At 48.6% G+C, this 17690-nt stretch overlaps 1 protein-coding gene across 6 annotated transcripts in view; it reads left to right on the top strand.

The window, feature by feature from the left end:
* The window catches only part of CAPRIN2 (caprin family member 2), a 699936-nt gene that overhangs the window by 34235 nt on the left and 648011 nt on the right, over window positions 1–17690 (top strand). For all 6 annotated transcript variants that reach the window (XM_085652361.1, XM_085652359.1, XM_085652360.1 and 3 more), the window contains exon 3: window positions 1838–1900. In XM_085652361.1, coding sequence (XP_085508487.1) covers window positions 1838–1900 — 63 coding nt within the window. The remainder of the gene's footprint in view (window positions 1–1837; window positions 1901–17690) is intronic.

Below are 17690 nucleotides of genomic sequence, written 5' to 3'. Positions count from 1 at the left end.
TGAAGCACCCTTTTGAGCCGATACACAGAGCTGACCTCAAGTTCTTATCTTGGAAGACTGCGCTCCTTTTAGCCCTTGCATCCGCAAGGCGAGTTAGTGACCTTCACGCTTTCACGATACAAGATCCCTTTCTACAATTCAAAAATGACAGAGTAATTCTCCGGACTAATCCAAAATTTATTCCGAAGTACCATCGGATTTTCATATAAATGAGCCTATTGTCTTAAACTTTCTTTCCAACTCCTCAAACAGCAGCTGAAAGATCTCTACATTCTCTGGATTTAAAACGCTGCCTTAAATTCTACATTGACAGAACAAAAACTATCTGCAAATCCAACCAACTTTTTGTGGCCTACAGCTTACCCAGGAAGAGTTCCCCTCTCACAAAGCAAAGCATTTCCAGATGGATCTCTGGTGCTATTGTCTTCTGTCACCAGCAGGCTGGTCAGCCTTTACAATCATGGATATGTGCCCATTCCACTAGGGCAGTCTATACTTCTACGGCACTGTTTGCAGGTGTGCCCATCATGGAGATTTGCAGAGCGGCAACATGGAAGACGCCGCATACATTTACCAAACATTACTGTTTGGATACAGAACTCACGAAGGATGCTCCAGTGGGACAGGCGGTGTTGCGCCATCTATTTCGATAAAGGTGAGCCATCCTTCCTTCCCACCAACCTTGCTCTTATTTTACACACACATTTCCATATCACTATTATACCTTTTGCTACACTTGCAACTTATTGCTTTGCTTTTTAATGTTGTAATGTGTGTATTTGTTAACCAGTGTTTCATGTTCTTTATGCAAAAGGAAATGTGCTTATCATTGCTTTCTACTCTGATTCAGGCATGTGAATCTATGAAAGATACCCTAATACTGGAAAAGAAAAATGCGTTACTTAACTGTAACTGCAGTTATCCAGTATTGGTATCTTTCATAGATTCACATGCAACCCACCCGCCTCCCTTGGAAGGGCTCACCTAGTACTCTTAGTTGTTCCTCTATGTAGCACTGTGCTTATGAAAATCTGAGGGACTACAGCTCCTTCCAGGAAGGTTCCAGAGGGTGGTGGCAGCTGATTGGTTGCTCTTGAGTTTGGTCCTTATTACAAAAGGACCAGGATATGTCACTAATGTGAGGCCTTTGGCCTATTACTCTGTATGTCTAATGGGACATTACTTTATTTATGTACTGGGGACTCCCATCCCGACGATGGGGAATGATTCAGGCATGTGAATCTATGAAAGAAACCAATACTGGATAACTGCAGTTACAGGTAAGTAACGCATTTCCTATTTCTACATATGTTTTTATATTGTATATATTCACCACTTGCTTAACAGGTGGAACCTCCTTGTTATACATACACCAATGCTTAGGACGCATGCTAATGTGCTTTAGTAGCAAAGCGCTTTGTCCCTTCTTGGTCAAACAGTGTTACACCAAAAACTATTACATTGAAATAAATTGCCTCATGGGTAAGTTCGTGATCTTGCATGTTGTGTAACTGGGATACTTATCCACCTGTGCTTTCATGGTTCTTTTGCCCTCCTGCAGAATGCATATGCCTTGATATTTACGGTTTCTGGGGTAGAGCGGTTGATAGTGACACTAGGAACAGTTGTTCTAAGAGGGCCCAGGAGGGAGAGAGTAAGATAGCATCAATGGAAATTTTATAAATTTACAGTATCCCTCTTAATATCTACCTTTATTGAATCAGAGCTCTGAATGTTGAGATTTGTTAACACTTTCTACTGTAATTTAGTTTGTCGGCTCATAAAGATTTTACATTTTGCAATCCTTTAGCCGTTAATTTTTTCTGATTGTGTTTAGATAAAATTGCAAGATTACAGAGATCGCATGAATAATGGAGAAATGCTAAATCCAGACCAATTGGTAGGTATGCTCTGCTTTAACGTTTTGTAAATGTATTTGTAACCATGATTACATGTTCAGAAACATTTAATGGAATGGATTAGTGTCCAAGCTTCCTTGTTTCTGGCTAGTTTGTAGATCAAACATTGCAGAGTGTTTCTCGCACAGTTGCATCAGTCCAAGGAAGCATGTCACTGCTCACTGTAGTGATCTTTATTACCTTCGGTGTATAGTGCCCGGGCAGAGGGTGACAGTTTAAAAAAATTATAAAATAACATTTTGTGGCATGGCGGGAACTCATTTCTGTTGGACAGGTTAGGTCTTGGTTCTATGTTGGAGCCCCAATTTCCATTTCCGAATTTGTCCAGGGATCGGCAGACAAGACAATGGCTGTTCCCATGTGTGGGCAATGAGGTGGAGTGTCAGTTCCTTGTCCTGTGCAAGACCTTGGCCTCAGCAGTTGCACATTCGATCAGGGCCTGGGTCCAGGCTTCAGTAGCTGAAGGTTGGGGAAGCTTGCACTTCATGGTGATGGAGTGCTTGGCTAGGATGAGAGCAAGATCAAAAACGTGTCTACCCTACGTCTGCAGGGGCGTTTTAAGATGTATAAGGCTCCTAGCTCCCATGAGTTTACTCCTGGAATGAGATATCCCTCTAGGCGCGTCCGTATATGATCCCAGAAAGGACGGATCTGGGGACAATGTCATAACCCCAGTGCTGGCGTACTAAATCTGGCACATATGTACTGGGGTCCCGTGAATATGCGAGCAATGTGTTGTAGGCAGAAAGGTATGCCATATATAGAATTGAATCAATTTAAATTGGCCATTTCTAGTGCCCAGGTCCATTCCTGAAGGGACCTACTAAACTCCTCCTCCCATAAGGATCACAGAGGGATTGGCCCCGCAGTGCGCTAGTAATCCAACTGTTCAACTGTCGGCCGTCCTCTATATATAGGACCTGGATGAGACCATGGGTGTCTGGTTGTGCGTCTTGGATCGCTCAATTATCGTAGAGTGGCTCAACCATTGCAGCATGTAGGAGGAATTGGCCCTTATCCTCCTCCACCCTCCTCCTCCATGATGGAAATGCTCACCTGCTCCCAGGGGTCTAAGTCTTGTATGGTGAGCAAATTTCCTCCACCTCCCCACCCCCCTCCCCTTTGTCTGAAGGCCTGTAAGGGGGATGGTGGCAGCATAGGGTTGTCAAGCTGTCAGCAATCTGATGGGCCCTGGTGAGGAACTTTAAAGCTAATCCTAGGAGACACCGAGTTGTCTGGAATGGGCCACTGGGAGAGACTGGGTGAGTCCCTCTGAGTGAGGAAGGGGTTCTGTCAACGACTCCTCCAACCCACCCAACTGCCCCTGATGTTTTCCAAATATTGGTCTACTAACCAATAAGAAAGCCATTGTAATTGGGTCGGCAGGTGATAGAATTCAAAGTTCGTGACACTGAGGCCCTTTAGTTCGGGTGGGAGCTGCAATTTCTGAAGGGCCACCCTCCTACATAAGTTATGCCAAACTAGATCTCCTCATGAGTGTGTAGCTCTGTCAGTGGTGGAAGGACTAGTGGAAGATTCACATAGTAATGATAAGAGGGGTCACATCACCATTTTGCAGACTGCTATATGTCCCATCACTGATGGGGGAAGGGGGCGCCAGAATAATACTTGTGATTAGAGACTAAACTGCTGCAATGAAGTTGCCTTCTCAGAGGACCTGTTGGGGGCGGGGGGGGTGTTAGTGGGAGTGGTAGATATAGATCCCCAAGTACCTGAAAGATGTGGGCTCCCAACTCACTGGTCCGTTCCCGATGTCTAAATGTACTGGACCCATACCTGGAGATAGAAGCAAGCAGACTTATCCCAACTCGCCCTAAGAATCGATAGAGTACTGAAGAACTGTAGGAGCTCTGCCATTCTGCAATAGTTGAAGTTCCTCAGATAAAATAGGATGTCTTCTGCATAAAGCGAGAGGATGCGAGTATGGCCTTTCATGGGATGCCCCATTCATGGCTGCAATGCGGAGCCCAGCTGTCAATGGCTCCATTGCCAGCGCAAAGAGTTTGGGAGAGAGGGGGTATCTCTGCTGACCAGAATAGCATCTGAGAGAAGGATGACGTAGCGCATTCTGGTTGTATGGTTGGAGTAAAGAAGATGGATGAGTGCAACACTGCAAACTCCATAGCCAAACTCCAAAAGTCCCTCAAATAGGACGTTCCATCTGAGGCTATCAAATGCTTTATGCAAATATAGCACTAGTGCTGCAGCTCATAGCAAGGTTATTGGGGTGGCCTCCAGTAGTCTATAAAGGCAACATATGTTTAAAATTTAAATAAAATCACTCACCAGGACCGCTCCAACAAGCCAGGAGGTGGCGGAACAGCCATCATCCACAAAGACCATACAGTGCACCACCAAAGACTACACCACCCTCATGGAACAACCCAACTTCAAGCTCCACACGGAAGACCAGACCACTATCGGAGGCATACTGTCATATGGACCCAGGCCCACGCTCCAGTCTCTGCAACACCATCAGACTTCATTGTGCCCCTAGCCTTAGACTCCAAGGCTTACATCTTCAGCAACCTTAATTTCCAAATCAACCCCAATGCCAAAAACACCGCACACCTTGACCGTATGAGAAGCCTCTGATTGATCCAGTTCTACGACCCTACAGATCCACAGGACACATGTTGGAACTCATTCTGACCTCCAGCAACTGCGTCAAATACAGCCATGTCACAGAACTCATGTGGACCAATCATTCCATCGTCCACTTCAGCATCTCCAGCCCAAGCACTGTCACCCAGGATGACCAGCGCCCCCAACGGAGGTAAAACACTATTTCAGAGACCTGTTAGATGGACGCCCTCAACACCCTTAACACCGATATCACCACCAGGCTCAAACGGAGTGAAGAACTCCAATGCCTTGATAACCAATTGCGCCGATAGCATTGTCCATATCATGAGCAACATCCGAGAAAATCCTCCAGAAAGGCCATCTGGTACACGCAAGAACTCAAAACAGTGAAACAAGACAGAAAATGGCTGTAGAGAAATTGCATGCCAGCAAGGACACCTCATTAGGGTAGCCTTCAAGGCCTCCCTCAAACTCTACCACCGACTGCTGAGGGCAACAAAGATGGCCCTAGCCGTACACATCAAAACCAGCACCACCAACACCAATTAACTTTTTAACGTTAAAAAATTCTGCCAGCTAAAACATCACACCCATCACAGGAGATGTGCAACATCCTTGCAGAGTTCTTCCATGACGAGATCGCAGCCAAATACAGAAACTTAGAACCACAACCTACACCTACAGACTACCTTGACAAATGTGCCACCACTGCAATAAATACAGACTGACCACCTGGAACCTCCTCTTTGCTCAGGACACCACCTCCACCATGAAATCCATTTACTCAGGAGTTCCCACAGACCTATGCTTGCACCACATGTTCAACCTCGGAAACCAAAAGATCAGCCAGAAACTCACCGCCCAGCTCAACACCTCTATTACCACTGCAACATTTTTCGATGCCTGGAAACACGCCAAAGTCGGAACACTACTCAAAAAAAAAAAAAGCGCTAGCGAGCTCAAAAATGACAAACTACTGGATAATCTATCTGCTCACCTCCCCAGTGAAGGTACTAGAAAAATAATCAACAGGCAACTCCTGACACGCCTAGAGCAGAACCAGAAACTTGACTTTTCCCAATCCGGCTTCTGCAACAATCACAGCACCGAAACTACCCTGATCGCAGCCACCAGGGACATCCGAATCCTACTCTCCCATGGAGAGACAGCAGCTCTGATCCTCCTCGACCTCTCGGCCGTCTTCAACACCCTATCCCACCACGCGCTGATTGAAAGCCTCCTCCACATTGGCATCCAAGGATACTTGCACAGATGGATCACCTCCTTCCTGACTGGAAGAACCCAGAGAATCTACCTCCCACCTTTCACCTCCAAACCCAATTAGATCGCCTGCCCCTGCCCCCCCCGGGTTCATCCTGTAGCCCCACACTCTTCAACTCATATGACCCCGCTGACCAACATTGTGAGACCCCACGGTCTCAACATAATTTCCAACGCCGACCCCCCCCGACCCCCCCCCCCCCCCCCCAACTCCTCTCTTGCAGACCACCCTATCCCCCCTTCCACCAAAACCAACTCACACAGATGCATGACAAGTGTCACTGACTGGATGAAGAACTACTTGCAGCTGAACACATACAAGATGGAAGTACTGATCTTCTGCAACAGCAGCAACAAATTGAATGATTCGTGGTGACCATCAGACCTGCTTACTCGCTCTGCGCATGCTACGTAAGATCTTCAAGTTGCTACTCCTACACATGAAGCATTGTGACACATGCTCACCTCACCATCTGACTGGACTACAGCAACAACCTCTACGTACTAATTGTCGCTTACCTCCTACAGAAGCTTCAGACCATACAGAATACCACAGCCAGACACCCTCTACCTCCCCCAATGAACTGACCTCACACCCCACCTCGGGCAACTCCACTGTCTCCTTATACAGAAGAGCTGCCAATTCATGCTGCCGACCTACACACACAAGGCTCTACACAGTGAAGATCCACCTACATTACCCACCGCCTGAACTTCCACCAACCTTGGACTACTTTCTGCCTCTTTCTCACTTGCCCAGACTCCCCGCATCTACACAAGCAGAAGTGGAGGACGCTCCTTCTCCCACATGGTAGCCAAGACCTGGAACAGCCTCCCCATGTAACTCCAGACAATCGCCTCACTTCTGGAATTCTGACCGGGCCCTCAAGACCTGGCTTTTCAAATTTGTTCGGAGACCTGTAAGTGCCTATTGAGTGACTAGCCATGCTTTATAAATTCTGATTGATTCCAACAATCTGGATTTCCCTGGAACAAAGCTGTTTTGGTCCATACGGACCTGGCAGGCTGATTGATGCGATATGCCAGGATTTTACTAAGAACATTATAGTCCATATTTAGTTTGGCTATGGGGTGATGAGGCTAAGTCCTCAGGGTCCTTCCTAGGCTTTAACAAAGAAACCAATGAAGTTTATAGGAGTGTGGCTGCGAGAGTCCCAGCGTCAAGTTGCCACATATAGTTTGAAGTTGGGGGATGGCGCAGCCCTACAGAATGTTTCTGGTAGGCCATTGGTACCAGGAGATTTCCCATTCACTAGGCTCGTGCTGCCTGCATGTCCTGGACCGTAAAAGGGGCATCGAAGTCCTCTCACTTCACTGCTGAGTTTGGAAAGCAGCTACAAACTCTCGGATAGCATCTTGTGGTGCGTTCACTGGGGGACTGTATATTTGTGTAATAGGCTACAAGGCACCGAGGATTGCTTGTTGTGTGTGTAATAGTGTGCCTTCTGGTGCACAGATGGAGGCCACCAAGGGTGGTGAGATTCCCTGTTGGTGAGCTGTGCTAATAGGCTGCCCAACCGATATCACTGTGTGCATGCGGGTCATGTAAGGGCTGTAGTCCTGACAGTGTAAACGCTCCATCAATCTGGCCTCCTCCTCTCATTGTTGGGTAATGGAATGGCGCAGAGAGTAATCCTCAACGACTAGTCTCTGCAGGTCAATGTGAGTTCCACTGCATATAGTGCCCGAAGTCTTGATTTGCGTTACCTTATGTTGGTGTGGATGTAGAGGCCTCTTACTACCTTAAAGGCCTCCCATTCGACCAGGGGAGAGGAGGCCGAGCACCTAAGTTCTTGATATTCAAGAGCATTATCAAAGATGGCATATCTAAAGATGTGATCTTCAACTGCAGAGGCCTGCAGTCGGGGGGTGGGGTGAAGGGGACCTACCCCACTATATACTACTCTACTAGTCAGGCAGCAAATGTTTCTGGCAACCACAGAACAGGACAACCCTGGTCCCCTAGGAAGCATGGAAACCGATCTAGAACCCTTTTGCTCAGACACTTGTGCTGAGAAACACACAGAACGCTTTCAATATTTTATTGAACCAGTGTGCTTCTTGTATAAAGTATGTGCTGCAATGAACAACAGACAGAAGCAAATGAAAGTTACTAAAAGCACCAGAATGGTGAACAGAATAAAAAGCTCCACCATGATGGTAAAACCTATATATGCAGGCATACAATGCAATATAGAAAATTGGTCGTACTACTATGCACATCCTAATCAAAGTGTCTAGGGTGAGTGTCTGTGTGCGTCTAGCCAAGAATCCCCGTACTGGATGATCCAACCCCGGTTACCTGATGGGGAAAGAATGTAAGTCCCGGTCTTGGTCTCAAGCTGGACACCCTTGCAGAGAAATCCGCAAGCTGCTGGGCCAAAGCTTCAGCGTGCAGAGACCTTACTAATATCAGCAAATCTCTTCTCTGTCTAAACCCAGATATGCTTGCTTGTTTATAAAAAATAAAAAAAATCCTTGTGTTCTGTGCTGGCCAGCATTGTTTTGAGCTATAGTTAGCAAAGTTGCCCCATGGATGAAAAATAGAACGGCATTTGCACAATGTGTCGATGAAGCAGAAATGGTATGCGAAACAGTTTCAGAGAAACTAATCCAACATTGTCCTACACGCAAATGTGTGTAAAAGGTTATTGTGTAAAGGGGAAGTCAACTTAAGAAAAAATGTCCAGTACAAAAGATGGCATCTGTTCCATGTGGGCCTACCTCTGACACAGCACCCACTTCTCAGACAAAGGGACAACCCAGAAGCTATCCAACAGACTAAACACTATAGTAAAGCTGTGGCAAATAAAAAGGGTTTGTTACACAAGTACTTTAAAACCAAACTTGAAAAAGGCAATCATTCAAGTTTAACACTCAAAACACACAGAACCATTTGCTTAAACATATAAAAGTGAAGAAAGTGTATGTCGGTGTGTAAAAGCCAGGCCAAATCAGAATTTTCCCCACCAAATGGAATAGCCAATTATTTGTTTTGAGTGGTAGATGAAACCTTTCTCGTTCCAGTACCCACAAACCATGTTCCCTGAGGTGTACCTCGAAGCAGGTTTATGGAGCAAATGTGTTCCCATCCAGCCCCCACAGCAGCCACTGAGGGAGTGACCACCCCTGTAGAAGGTCCGCAGAGCCAAGATCCAATTCACTGGGAGCTGAAGCATCCCAGGACGTCTTGAAAAATGTGTTCAGCACCAATGGAATACGCTGGGGACAATTATACAAATGGGCCTTTAAGGGGTCCACTAGTACATGAATGTCCAATGGCTCAACCAATTGTGATCCGAGGCATAAATCCAGAGCACATTTGAAAGTGCACAGCAGACCGCGGAATACAGGTTGCATGCAATGCAGCCAGACAGGCCAAAATGACAAAAACCAATTCTTGTTCAGTTCCTGAAGCAGAGGTGTGCCAAAGCAATGTATCAATCATTCACTGCAAAACAATTTTTGGCAGGACTCGTTCCATGATGATTTGAGATGGGACGTCCATGGTGGAGGAGAAATATTCAAATCAGTCCTGGCAATCCGCAGCAGGACAAGCAGAAGACCTCAAAGGCTTCTGATTATGCAATGTATGAAAGATGAAATACTGCCTGGAAGGTACTGACCAACCCAGAGTTTATAGACTTAGAAAAGTGTGCTTGGGGAGGAGCCTAGCGCGCAACCAAGATGGACTCGTAGGCACAGGGCTCCCCGGACCCTTGCCGCTCCTCGCAACTTATCCTGACATTATCCTGGATTTGTGGACGGATTCTGGAAGATGAACCTTGGCTGATTACTCTTTTCAGAACGTAAATCGGACCTGGGAGACCTGAAATACAGCGTCTTGCATTTTGGAGGCCCATCTGGAAGCTGTGCCCGGTGCTTTGGTGAACTGTGGGGCCGGGGAGTAGTTGAACAACGGCATCGGAGCCTTGCCAATGACCGCGCCCCCACTTTCAGTTTCGCTTTTGCACTTCTGCATGGCCTGATCGAGGAGCTACTTCGCGCGGCTGGGGCGTCCTCCGGCCTTTGTGCTGGACTGATTTGTGCCTTTTTCTCCACTCTTCCGAGCGGGCTCTTGGACAGTCTGTGTCTGATCTGCTGGCACCCCTTTGCTATCGGTCCTGGCGGACCCCTCCGGTGAGCATCGCTCAACATGGCGGGCAAGGGGGATCCCGAGAAACGGAGGACCAAGACATCCCACCGTGGGGGACCAGTCCAGAGTAACATCATGGATCGTTATACCCAGGGCAAAGGATCCCCCGGGCCAGCAAGTGCCGCCGTGGAGGACTCTGGTGGTGGCCCGTCCGTGCCCATGGAATTGTCGCAAGACGTTATGGGCGCCATCAACGGCATAAGGGAGACCATCGCCCGGCAGTACGAGGCTCTGGCCCGTAAAATTGACACGGTTGCCATTGTTACGTTAATTCGGGCGGATCTCTCTAAGACTAACGAGAGGGTTCAATCGCTGGACTTGAGGACATCCACTCTTGTTACGGATGTATCAGACCTCCAGGCAACTCTTGGCGATCTAAAGTCGGCAAACGACACGATGTCCCGGCGGCTGGAGGATTTCGAAGGTCGGGCACGACGCAATAATATCCGCGTCATAGGTGTACCTGAGACTCTCGACAATCGTCCGGTGGACCTCATGGTCGAGGATCTCGTCCTCAATCATCTTGCTCCTGCAGGCCTGAGCAAGTTCTTCGCCATGGAGCGTGCCCATCATGTCCCGGGCGGTAGGCCTCGACCAGGAGCTCCCCCGAGGCCTATTATTGCAAAACTTTTTCATTACAGAGACCGGGATGCGATCCTGCAGGCCTCGAGGGTGCACGGCCCAGTTAACTATGAGAATGCCTCCGTTAACTTCTTTCCGGACTTCACCCAACTCGTTCAGAAACAGAGAATGGGCTTTCAGGGGGTGAAGCGCCGTCTTCGAGATCTGGAACTTAAATACTCTATGCTTTTCCCTGCCAGGCTTCGTGTGGAATATGAAGATCGGACTATCTTTTTGAACGCCCTGAGTGACTGAGTGACTGGTTAGACTCCCTGCCGGACCGGGGCGAACGATCTGGGCGTACTGGCGGTGCTGAGGGCGGAGGGCCTCCGCAGGAATGATTCTTGGTCCTCTACTTTGACATTTCCTTCTGTGCCCAGCCAGGTTCTACTTCAATTGTATATTTTGTCTATTAATGTTCTGTTTGGATGCGGGCGGGGACGGGTCCCTTTCCTCCTCTAGTGTCTTTTTGTAGCATGGGATTGTTAGGGCGACAGGCACACTGCAAGTTGGGGGGGCTGTATAGTCCGCAGGGGTGCAGGGTGGGGGGAGTTGCAATGGCGTGGGGGTGGGAGGGGGACAGTGGTTGTTGGGTTGTGTGTTTTTTCTTTTCAAGGCGGTGTTTGTTTCCTTTCAGTTTCAGGTGTCTGGCTGCGTGCCCGGGGACTCCAGCTTCTTGTGTTGGGATGGGGGGGGACGGGTTGAAACTTATGTCTTGGAACGTCAACGGATTGGGGGACCGTATCAAACGTGGGGTTGTGTTGCAATATTTGCGCCGATTGGCCCCTGATGTGGTATTTCTTCAAGAGACTCACTTGGTGGGCAATGTATGTCATGCCATGAACAGGGGGGGCTACCGACTGGTTGTACATTCTGGCTTCACCACTGGATCCAGAGGGGTGGGCATCTTGCTGCGATCTTCCCTCCCGCTTGAGATTGACAAAGTTACTCTTGATGATAGAGGGCTCTATGCGTCTTTGACTGGATGGTGGGAGGGTCAGACTCTTTCATTGGTCTCGGTCTATGTTCCCCCGGGCCTCCAGACCTCCACTTTCTCTGATGTGGGTCGTATGTTACTTGAACTTCCTGATAGTCTCTTGCTTGTGGGTGGGGATTTTAATTCCGTGATTTCTGGCGAGTTGGATCGTTACCCTCCCAGAGCCCTCTCTGCCACCCAGGCGTGGCTCGGCGGGTTCTTGGACACTTTTGGCCTAGTGGACTGCTGGAGGTTAATACATCCGACACAGAGTCAGTACACATTCCACTCTGGGGCTCACGGGAGTCTCTCCAGACTAGATTATTTTCTTATGCCAGCGGCCCAGACCACCCGGGTCCGGGAGGTTAAGCACCTGGCCCGGGGCATTTCCGATCATTCCCCATTGTGGCTCCTCTTCGATACCGGGATGCGATCCGCCGGGCGGGTCGCCCCCATTAACCCCTGGTACTTGCGTGACCCCAAGATCCGCAAGGGTCTCATTAAGTCGCTTGACAAGTATTTTCTTGAGAATGAGGGGTCTGTCTTGTCCTCAGTGTCCTTGTGGGAGGCTTTCAAAACGGTTCTCCGAGGACACGCCCTATCCCTGATCGTGGAGGCCAAGAAAGCTAAGAACGGGGAGGTGGTTGCGTTGGAGGCTGAGATATCGGGGTTGGAGGCTGCCTTGGAGACGGCTGTCACTCAGGACGGGCTCCACGCCCTCAGCCTGAAGCAATTCGAATATAAGTCCCTTGTTACGGATGCTGCTCGGACAATGTATAGGGAACAGCAGGGTAGGCTGTATGATGCTGGGGATAAGGCGGGTAAATTGATTGCTTGGCTTGATAAGAAGGAGAGAGTGAATCAAGTGGTCTCCGTGCTTCAGACGTCGGAGGGAGTAAGTGTGACTGACCCTGGTGAGATTGTGGAGTGTTTTGCTGACTACTTCCGTGCTGTGTACTCCCCGGTGTCTGCCAGAGATGAGGCTGACTCTCGTCACTTGTTGAAGGATATTGCTTTGCCCTGCCTGTCGGTGGATGAGCGTGAGCAGTTAGATGCCCCGTTATCGGTCGACGGGATTGCTACCGCGATTCGTTCCCTTCGCTCAGGCAAGGCTATGGGCCCCAACGGACTCCCTATTGAACTTTACAAACTGCAACCGGATAAAATTGCGCCATTTCTCCGTCGTATGTTTTCGGAGTCGCTTGAACTTGGTTCTCTCCCTGCTGACCAACGTCTGGCCACTATAGTCGTGATTCCCAAGGACGGTAAGCCTCGGGACCGTTGCACCTCGTACAGGCCTATTTCTCTGTTGAACGCCGAGCCAAAAATCCTTGCCAAGGTTCTTGCTAATCGCCTGCTTACTGTTATCTGTGACCTGGTGCATCCGGATCAATCCGGTTTGATCCCGCACCGGAATACGGCCCTTAACTTGCGGCGCCTACATGGTGTACTTGCAAGGGCGGAATATCTTTCAGAGCCGGCCATCTTGGTTTCCTTGGACGCCACGATGGCCTTTGATACGATAGAATGGCCGTATCTTTGGGCCGCCCTGGCAAAGTTTGGATTCGGGGCGGGATTTATTAGTTGGGTTAAACTCTTATACGCTGCTCCGTTCGGCTCAGGTTGTCGTTAATGGGAGGGTTTCCCGGCCCTTCGTTCTTGGGAGGGGCACTAGGCAGGGGTGTCCGTTGTCTCCCCTGCTCTTCGCTCTGGCTTTGGAACCGCTCGCTGCTTGGCTTCGTTGAACCGTCGATAAGAGGGATCCAGTGGGCCCCTGGCTTCGAGGATCGAGTTTCGTTGTACGCGGATGACATTCTTTTGTACCTCACCACGTCAGTCACTCAATGTGCTCTTTGACCTCCTTACTTCCTTCGGCAAGAACTCTGGTTTGATTATTAACTGGTCCAAATCTTGTGTCTATGCTATATCCGGTGGCTTTCCTCTCTTGCCTTCTCGTTTTCCCATTAAGGCGTCCCACTCCGGCTTTACGTACCTGGGGGTGTACGTCTCATTGGACCCGGCGGTCCGCTACGAGCATAATCTCCTCTCTCCACTTCGGAGATTGAGGTTAGACGTGGCCCGTTGGCGTAAGCTTCCCTTGTCTCCCCTCGGTCGTGCGGCGCTTTTTAAAATGTCTCTTCCCAGATTCCTTTACGCACTTCAGAACTCCTTTGATATTATTCCGGCGGCCTACTTCCGGGAAGTGGAGAGCTTACAGAGGAGGCTTGTTTGGGACGGTCGTGCACGTATTGCTCTTGCAAAACTGACTCTCCCCTGGTATGACGGGGGCATTGCGCTCCCGGACATCAGGAGGTACTATTGGGCCTCCCAGCTATCTGCTATTAACCATGCAACGTACGCACCTGGTCCGAATCCGGCTTTCGAAATGGATAGATTTTTGTTGCCTGGCGGCAACTTTAACAGAGCCCTTTACTCTCGATCGGCTGGGAGGAACTTAACCGATCCCACTAAGATTGCTGTGCGCTTGTGGAGGGCTGCGAATGTGGCCATGGGCTGGAATGAGCGTTTGACGGGTGCGACCCCTTTGTTTGCGTCTGAAAGATTGGGAAGCCTCTGGACGACGAAGGGCTTTGAGCGTTGGGACACGATTGGCATCAGTAGAGTAGGTGACCTCTGGGTGAAGGGTGCGGTTAAATCCTTTGCTGCGCTGCAGAGTGAGTACGAATTGAGTGAGAGGGAGTTCTTTCGGTACGTCCAGGTTCGGCACGCCTTGCTCTCGGCCTTCGGGGCTGGGACTGCAGTCCCTGTGTCTTCGCCACTCGAGGACCGCATACTCGACGGTCACTTAGCTGACAGTACTATTTCCCTTATCTATAAAAAACTAATAAACGTTCGGGCGGATCTCCTCGTGCGCCTTGGAGAGGCGTGGACCGGGGATGGTGTGGAACTGGACGATGAGGATTGGCAGTCTGCGCTGTCCTCCCCCAAGGAAGTGGCCATACCCGCGCGTCTCCGTCTTGTCCAGCTTAAAATTCTCCACCGTGTCTACGTGACGGGCCCTCGTTTAGTTTTGATGGGTTTTTCTGAAGACGGGCTCTGTAGGCGCGGCTGTGGGCTCAGTGCCACTTTTCTCCATGTTCTCTGGGAGTGCTGTGAGGTGGCGGAGTATTGGCGCCGGGTGCATGCTGTCATGGAATGCGTCACTGGGGTCGCTTTGTTGCCCGAGGCTCGCCGATGTTTGTTGAACGTGTGGGAGCCTAATGACTATAATGCGGCTCAGACTCGGTGGGCGGCCCTTGGGAACATGATTGCTAAGAGGGACATCGCACAGCGTTGGGGGTTCCCGACGGCCTCACACCGTGTCAGTATGGAAGGAGAACATGGATTGGTGCATGTGCAGAGAGAAGACTGTGTATGTGTCTCGGGGTAAGCCGGGGGCGTGGGGTAGAATCTGGGGTCAGTGGAACGCGTACCGAGGGAACATCTGCACGCCCCCCCTCGTGGACACATCTGATGCTGCCTTGTCCCCCTGATCCTGAGGTTCCCGGACTATTACATTTTACCTGTAGACGGTTGTGGCTCTCCCGTCGCCCCCACCTCCCCCTTGCTCATCCTCATTGTCCACCTGAGGGTGGAGTATGTATTGTGTAGTTCCCCGGATGTGGTTAGACGCCCCTTTTTTGATGGTTTCCGCCTTGCTTTTTGGTGTTTTATTTTTCTTTGTATTTCTAAAATCTATGTATCCTGATAACCTCTGAGGTGCACTCAGTAATTTGTTAATTCGGCTGGGCCCCAGGGGGCCTGTTGCTGCCTTTATGTTGTTGACCATGTATATATTAGCGGCCGGCCCTGGTGGTTGTAGGCCCATGTTTGTATTGATTTTTATGTACAATAAAGGTTTTCGCAAAAAAAAAAGTGCTATTCCCTTTGCATCAGTCATTTTAAAAATACAATGGACCAGCCCCCCCAAAATGCAGTGGGAATTTGGTATGAAGTAGCGCCTGTACCTCTGAAGAGGACCTTGCAATCAGGATGTCAAACGTCTCTTTAGCGGATATTAAGACAAGATCTTTTTGAAACAGCATGGCTTTCAGTTTGCACAGCTTCAAAGCGTATGTTGGAAATGCTTGTCGGAGGCCATGGTGTTGCCTCCCTTCTCTTGACTACTCCCCTGTCCTAGCCCAGCTTTCCGTGCACCAATGTGTCACAGCTGCCACTGATTCTGCCCTACCTTTCTATAAAGCCACAGTTTAGAACCCATCTTCCTGTCCCTTGTTTTACTGATTCTCTTAAACAAGATAAAAAAAATCTGCAAAGCCTTGGGAAGACAACGGAGGAAACATTACTTGTCTGTTGCTAAGCTGGTGTATTTGGGAGCATTAAAGAGATATCATGCTCTTTGCAGATCGGCTTGTGCAGCCTTCTTTATTGAGAAGATTTCTAGCTCCCGACACTGTCAGGAAACGTTAAGGTGGTCATGAAACTTTCAGCCGCCAGTGCATTTCTGTTCCCTCCCTCGCTCTCCCAACCTCAATGTGATGAACTAGCACACTTCTTCTACAATAAAATCAAGTCCATTCATGACCAACTTGCTGGGATGCCCCACAAGAAGGGAATCTAAGGTTTCCTGTCAGCCCCTTGGCAGGGTGCCCTGAATTTTACTCCCAGGCACCTGGGTATGAGTATTCAGAGTAGTTCATGGCCTCTTTTGGATTCACCTTCCTTGAAGTTGTCACTGAGATCTATTAAGTCTGGCTCACTTTTTTTGTTTTTTTGGTTAAATTTGTTTTATTGGTATTTCTTAGAATTTTAAAACAAAACCTAATAGAATAGTCTGTATACAGATCTACATCTCACATCATAGAATATCATTACATATTACAAGGCATTTTATGGCAATGTACAGTCATATTAATAGTAAGTTGCAAATACAATGTATAGTAATGTGACTTTCTGTCCAATGAATATGCAATGAAGGTGTGGAAAAGAAAAGGGGGGGGGGGGGGAGACATAGTGCAAGACAAAACGAATCTCAACTGGTCTGGCTCACTTCTTGATCCTCTTCCCCTTCTAAACTCAGTCTCTTTGACAAGGCAGCCCTTTCTGTGATTCTTAATCTTAATACTTCTCTGAGTACAGGTTTGGTACCTCAAGGGTGAAAACATGCACTCATCCTTCTACTAAAAAAAGGAGGTTCCTGACCCTCTTTGTTGGTTTAATTTATGTCCTATTTCTCTTTTGCCTGTGTTTTCAAAAATCTTGGAACGATACATTAATACTCAACAGTTCTTCTTTTGTCACTACTTGCAATCTGCTGCACCCCTCTGTCTGGCTTTAGACCTGGCCATAATACAGAGTCTGCTCTTCTCGGGGTTACTGATCACCTCGGGGTACAATTTGACTCCGGAGGTACTTACGCCCTCATCCTGCTGGATTTGAGTGTGGCTTTTGATACAGTGTCACATTCCATTCCGATAGACTGCGTCGAAGCCTCTGGCATTGTGGGTCTGGCTCTGAGGTGGCTGATCTTTTATTTTTTAAAGACCATACCTTTCAGGTCTGCTCAAATGAACACTTTAGCTCTAACCTCAGGAGTTCCTCAGGGTTCTGTTTTGAGCCCTTTATTTTTTAATATACATGTTCGCCCTTTGGCCGACATTGCTGAGAAGCGGGCCTGACGATTGTTCCTATGCCGATGATACCCAGATTATCTTCTTCCTTACCGCCGCCCAACTCTTAGATCCTTCCCTGCTGCTTGGCCTGAGGGATGTTTCCATGTGGCTGACCAGTAAGGCTCTGAAGCTAAACAGCACCAAAACTGAGCTGCTTATTCTGGCTAATAACCCTGAGCTTTGTGGAATTAAACGCTGGCCTGATATTCTGGACCTTGTGCCTGCGTCTGTCCCTAAAGTCAAAAACCTGGGTTTTTATTATTGATAAAAATCTCTTCCTTAAACCTCTGGTTTCCAGGGTAGCGGCATCCGGTTTTGCTGTTCTTAGATGGATTAAACAAATCCTCTGGCGAATTCCACCGGCAGCTCAGCGAATGGTTCTTCAGGTTTTGGTGATATAAAGGCTGGACTACGGTAATGTGTTGTACCTGGGTGCTGATAAAGCTTCAATAGATCTGCAGCAGGTCATTCAAAAT

Source organism: Triturus cristatus, chromosome 4_1, assembly GCF_964204655.1.
Source record: "Triturus cristatus chromosome 4_1, aTriCri1.1, whole genome shotgun sequence".
NCBI lineage: Eukaryota > Metazoa > Chordata > Amphibia > Caudata > Salamandridae > Triturus > Triturus cristatus.
Note: the sequence above shows the minus strand (reverse complement) of the source record. Positions and strands in the feature narration are given on the sequence as shown.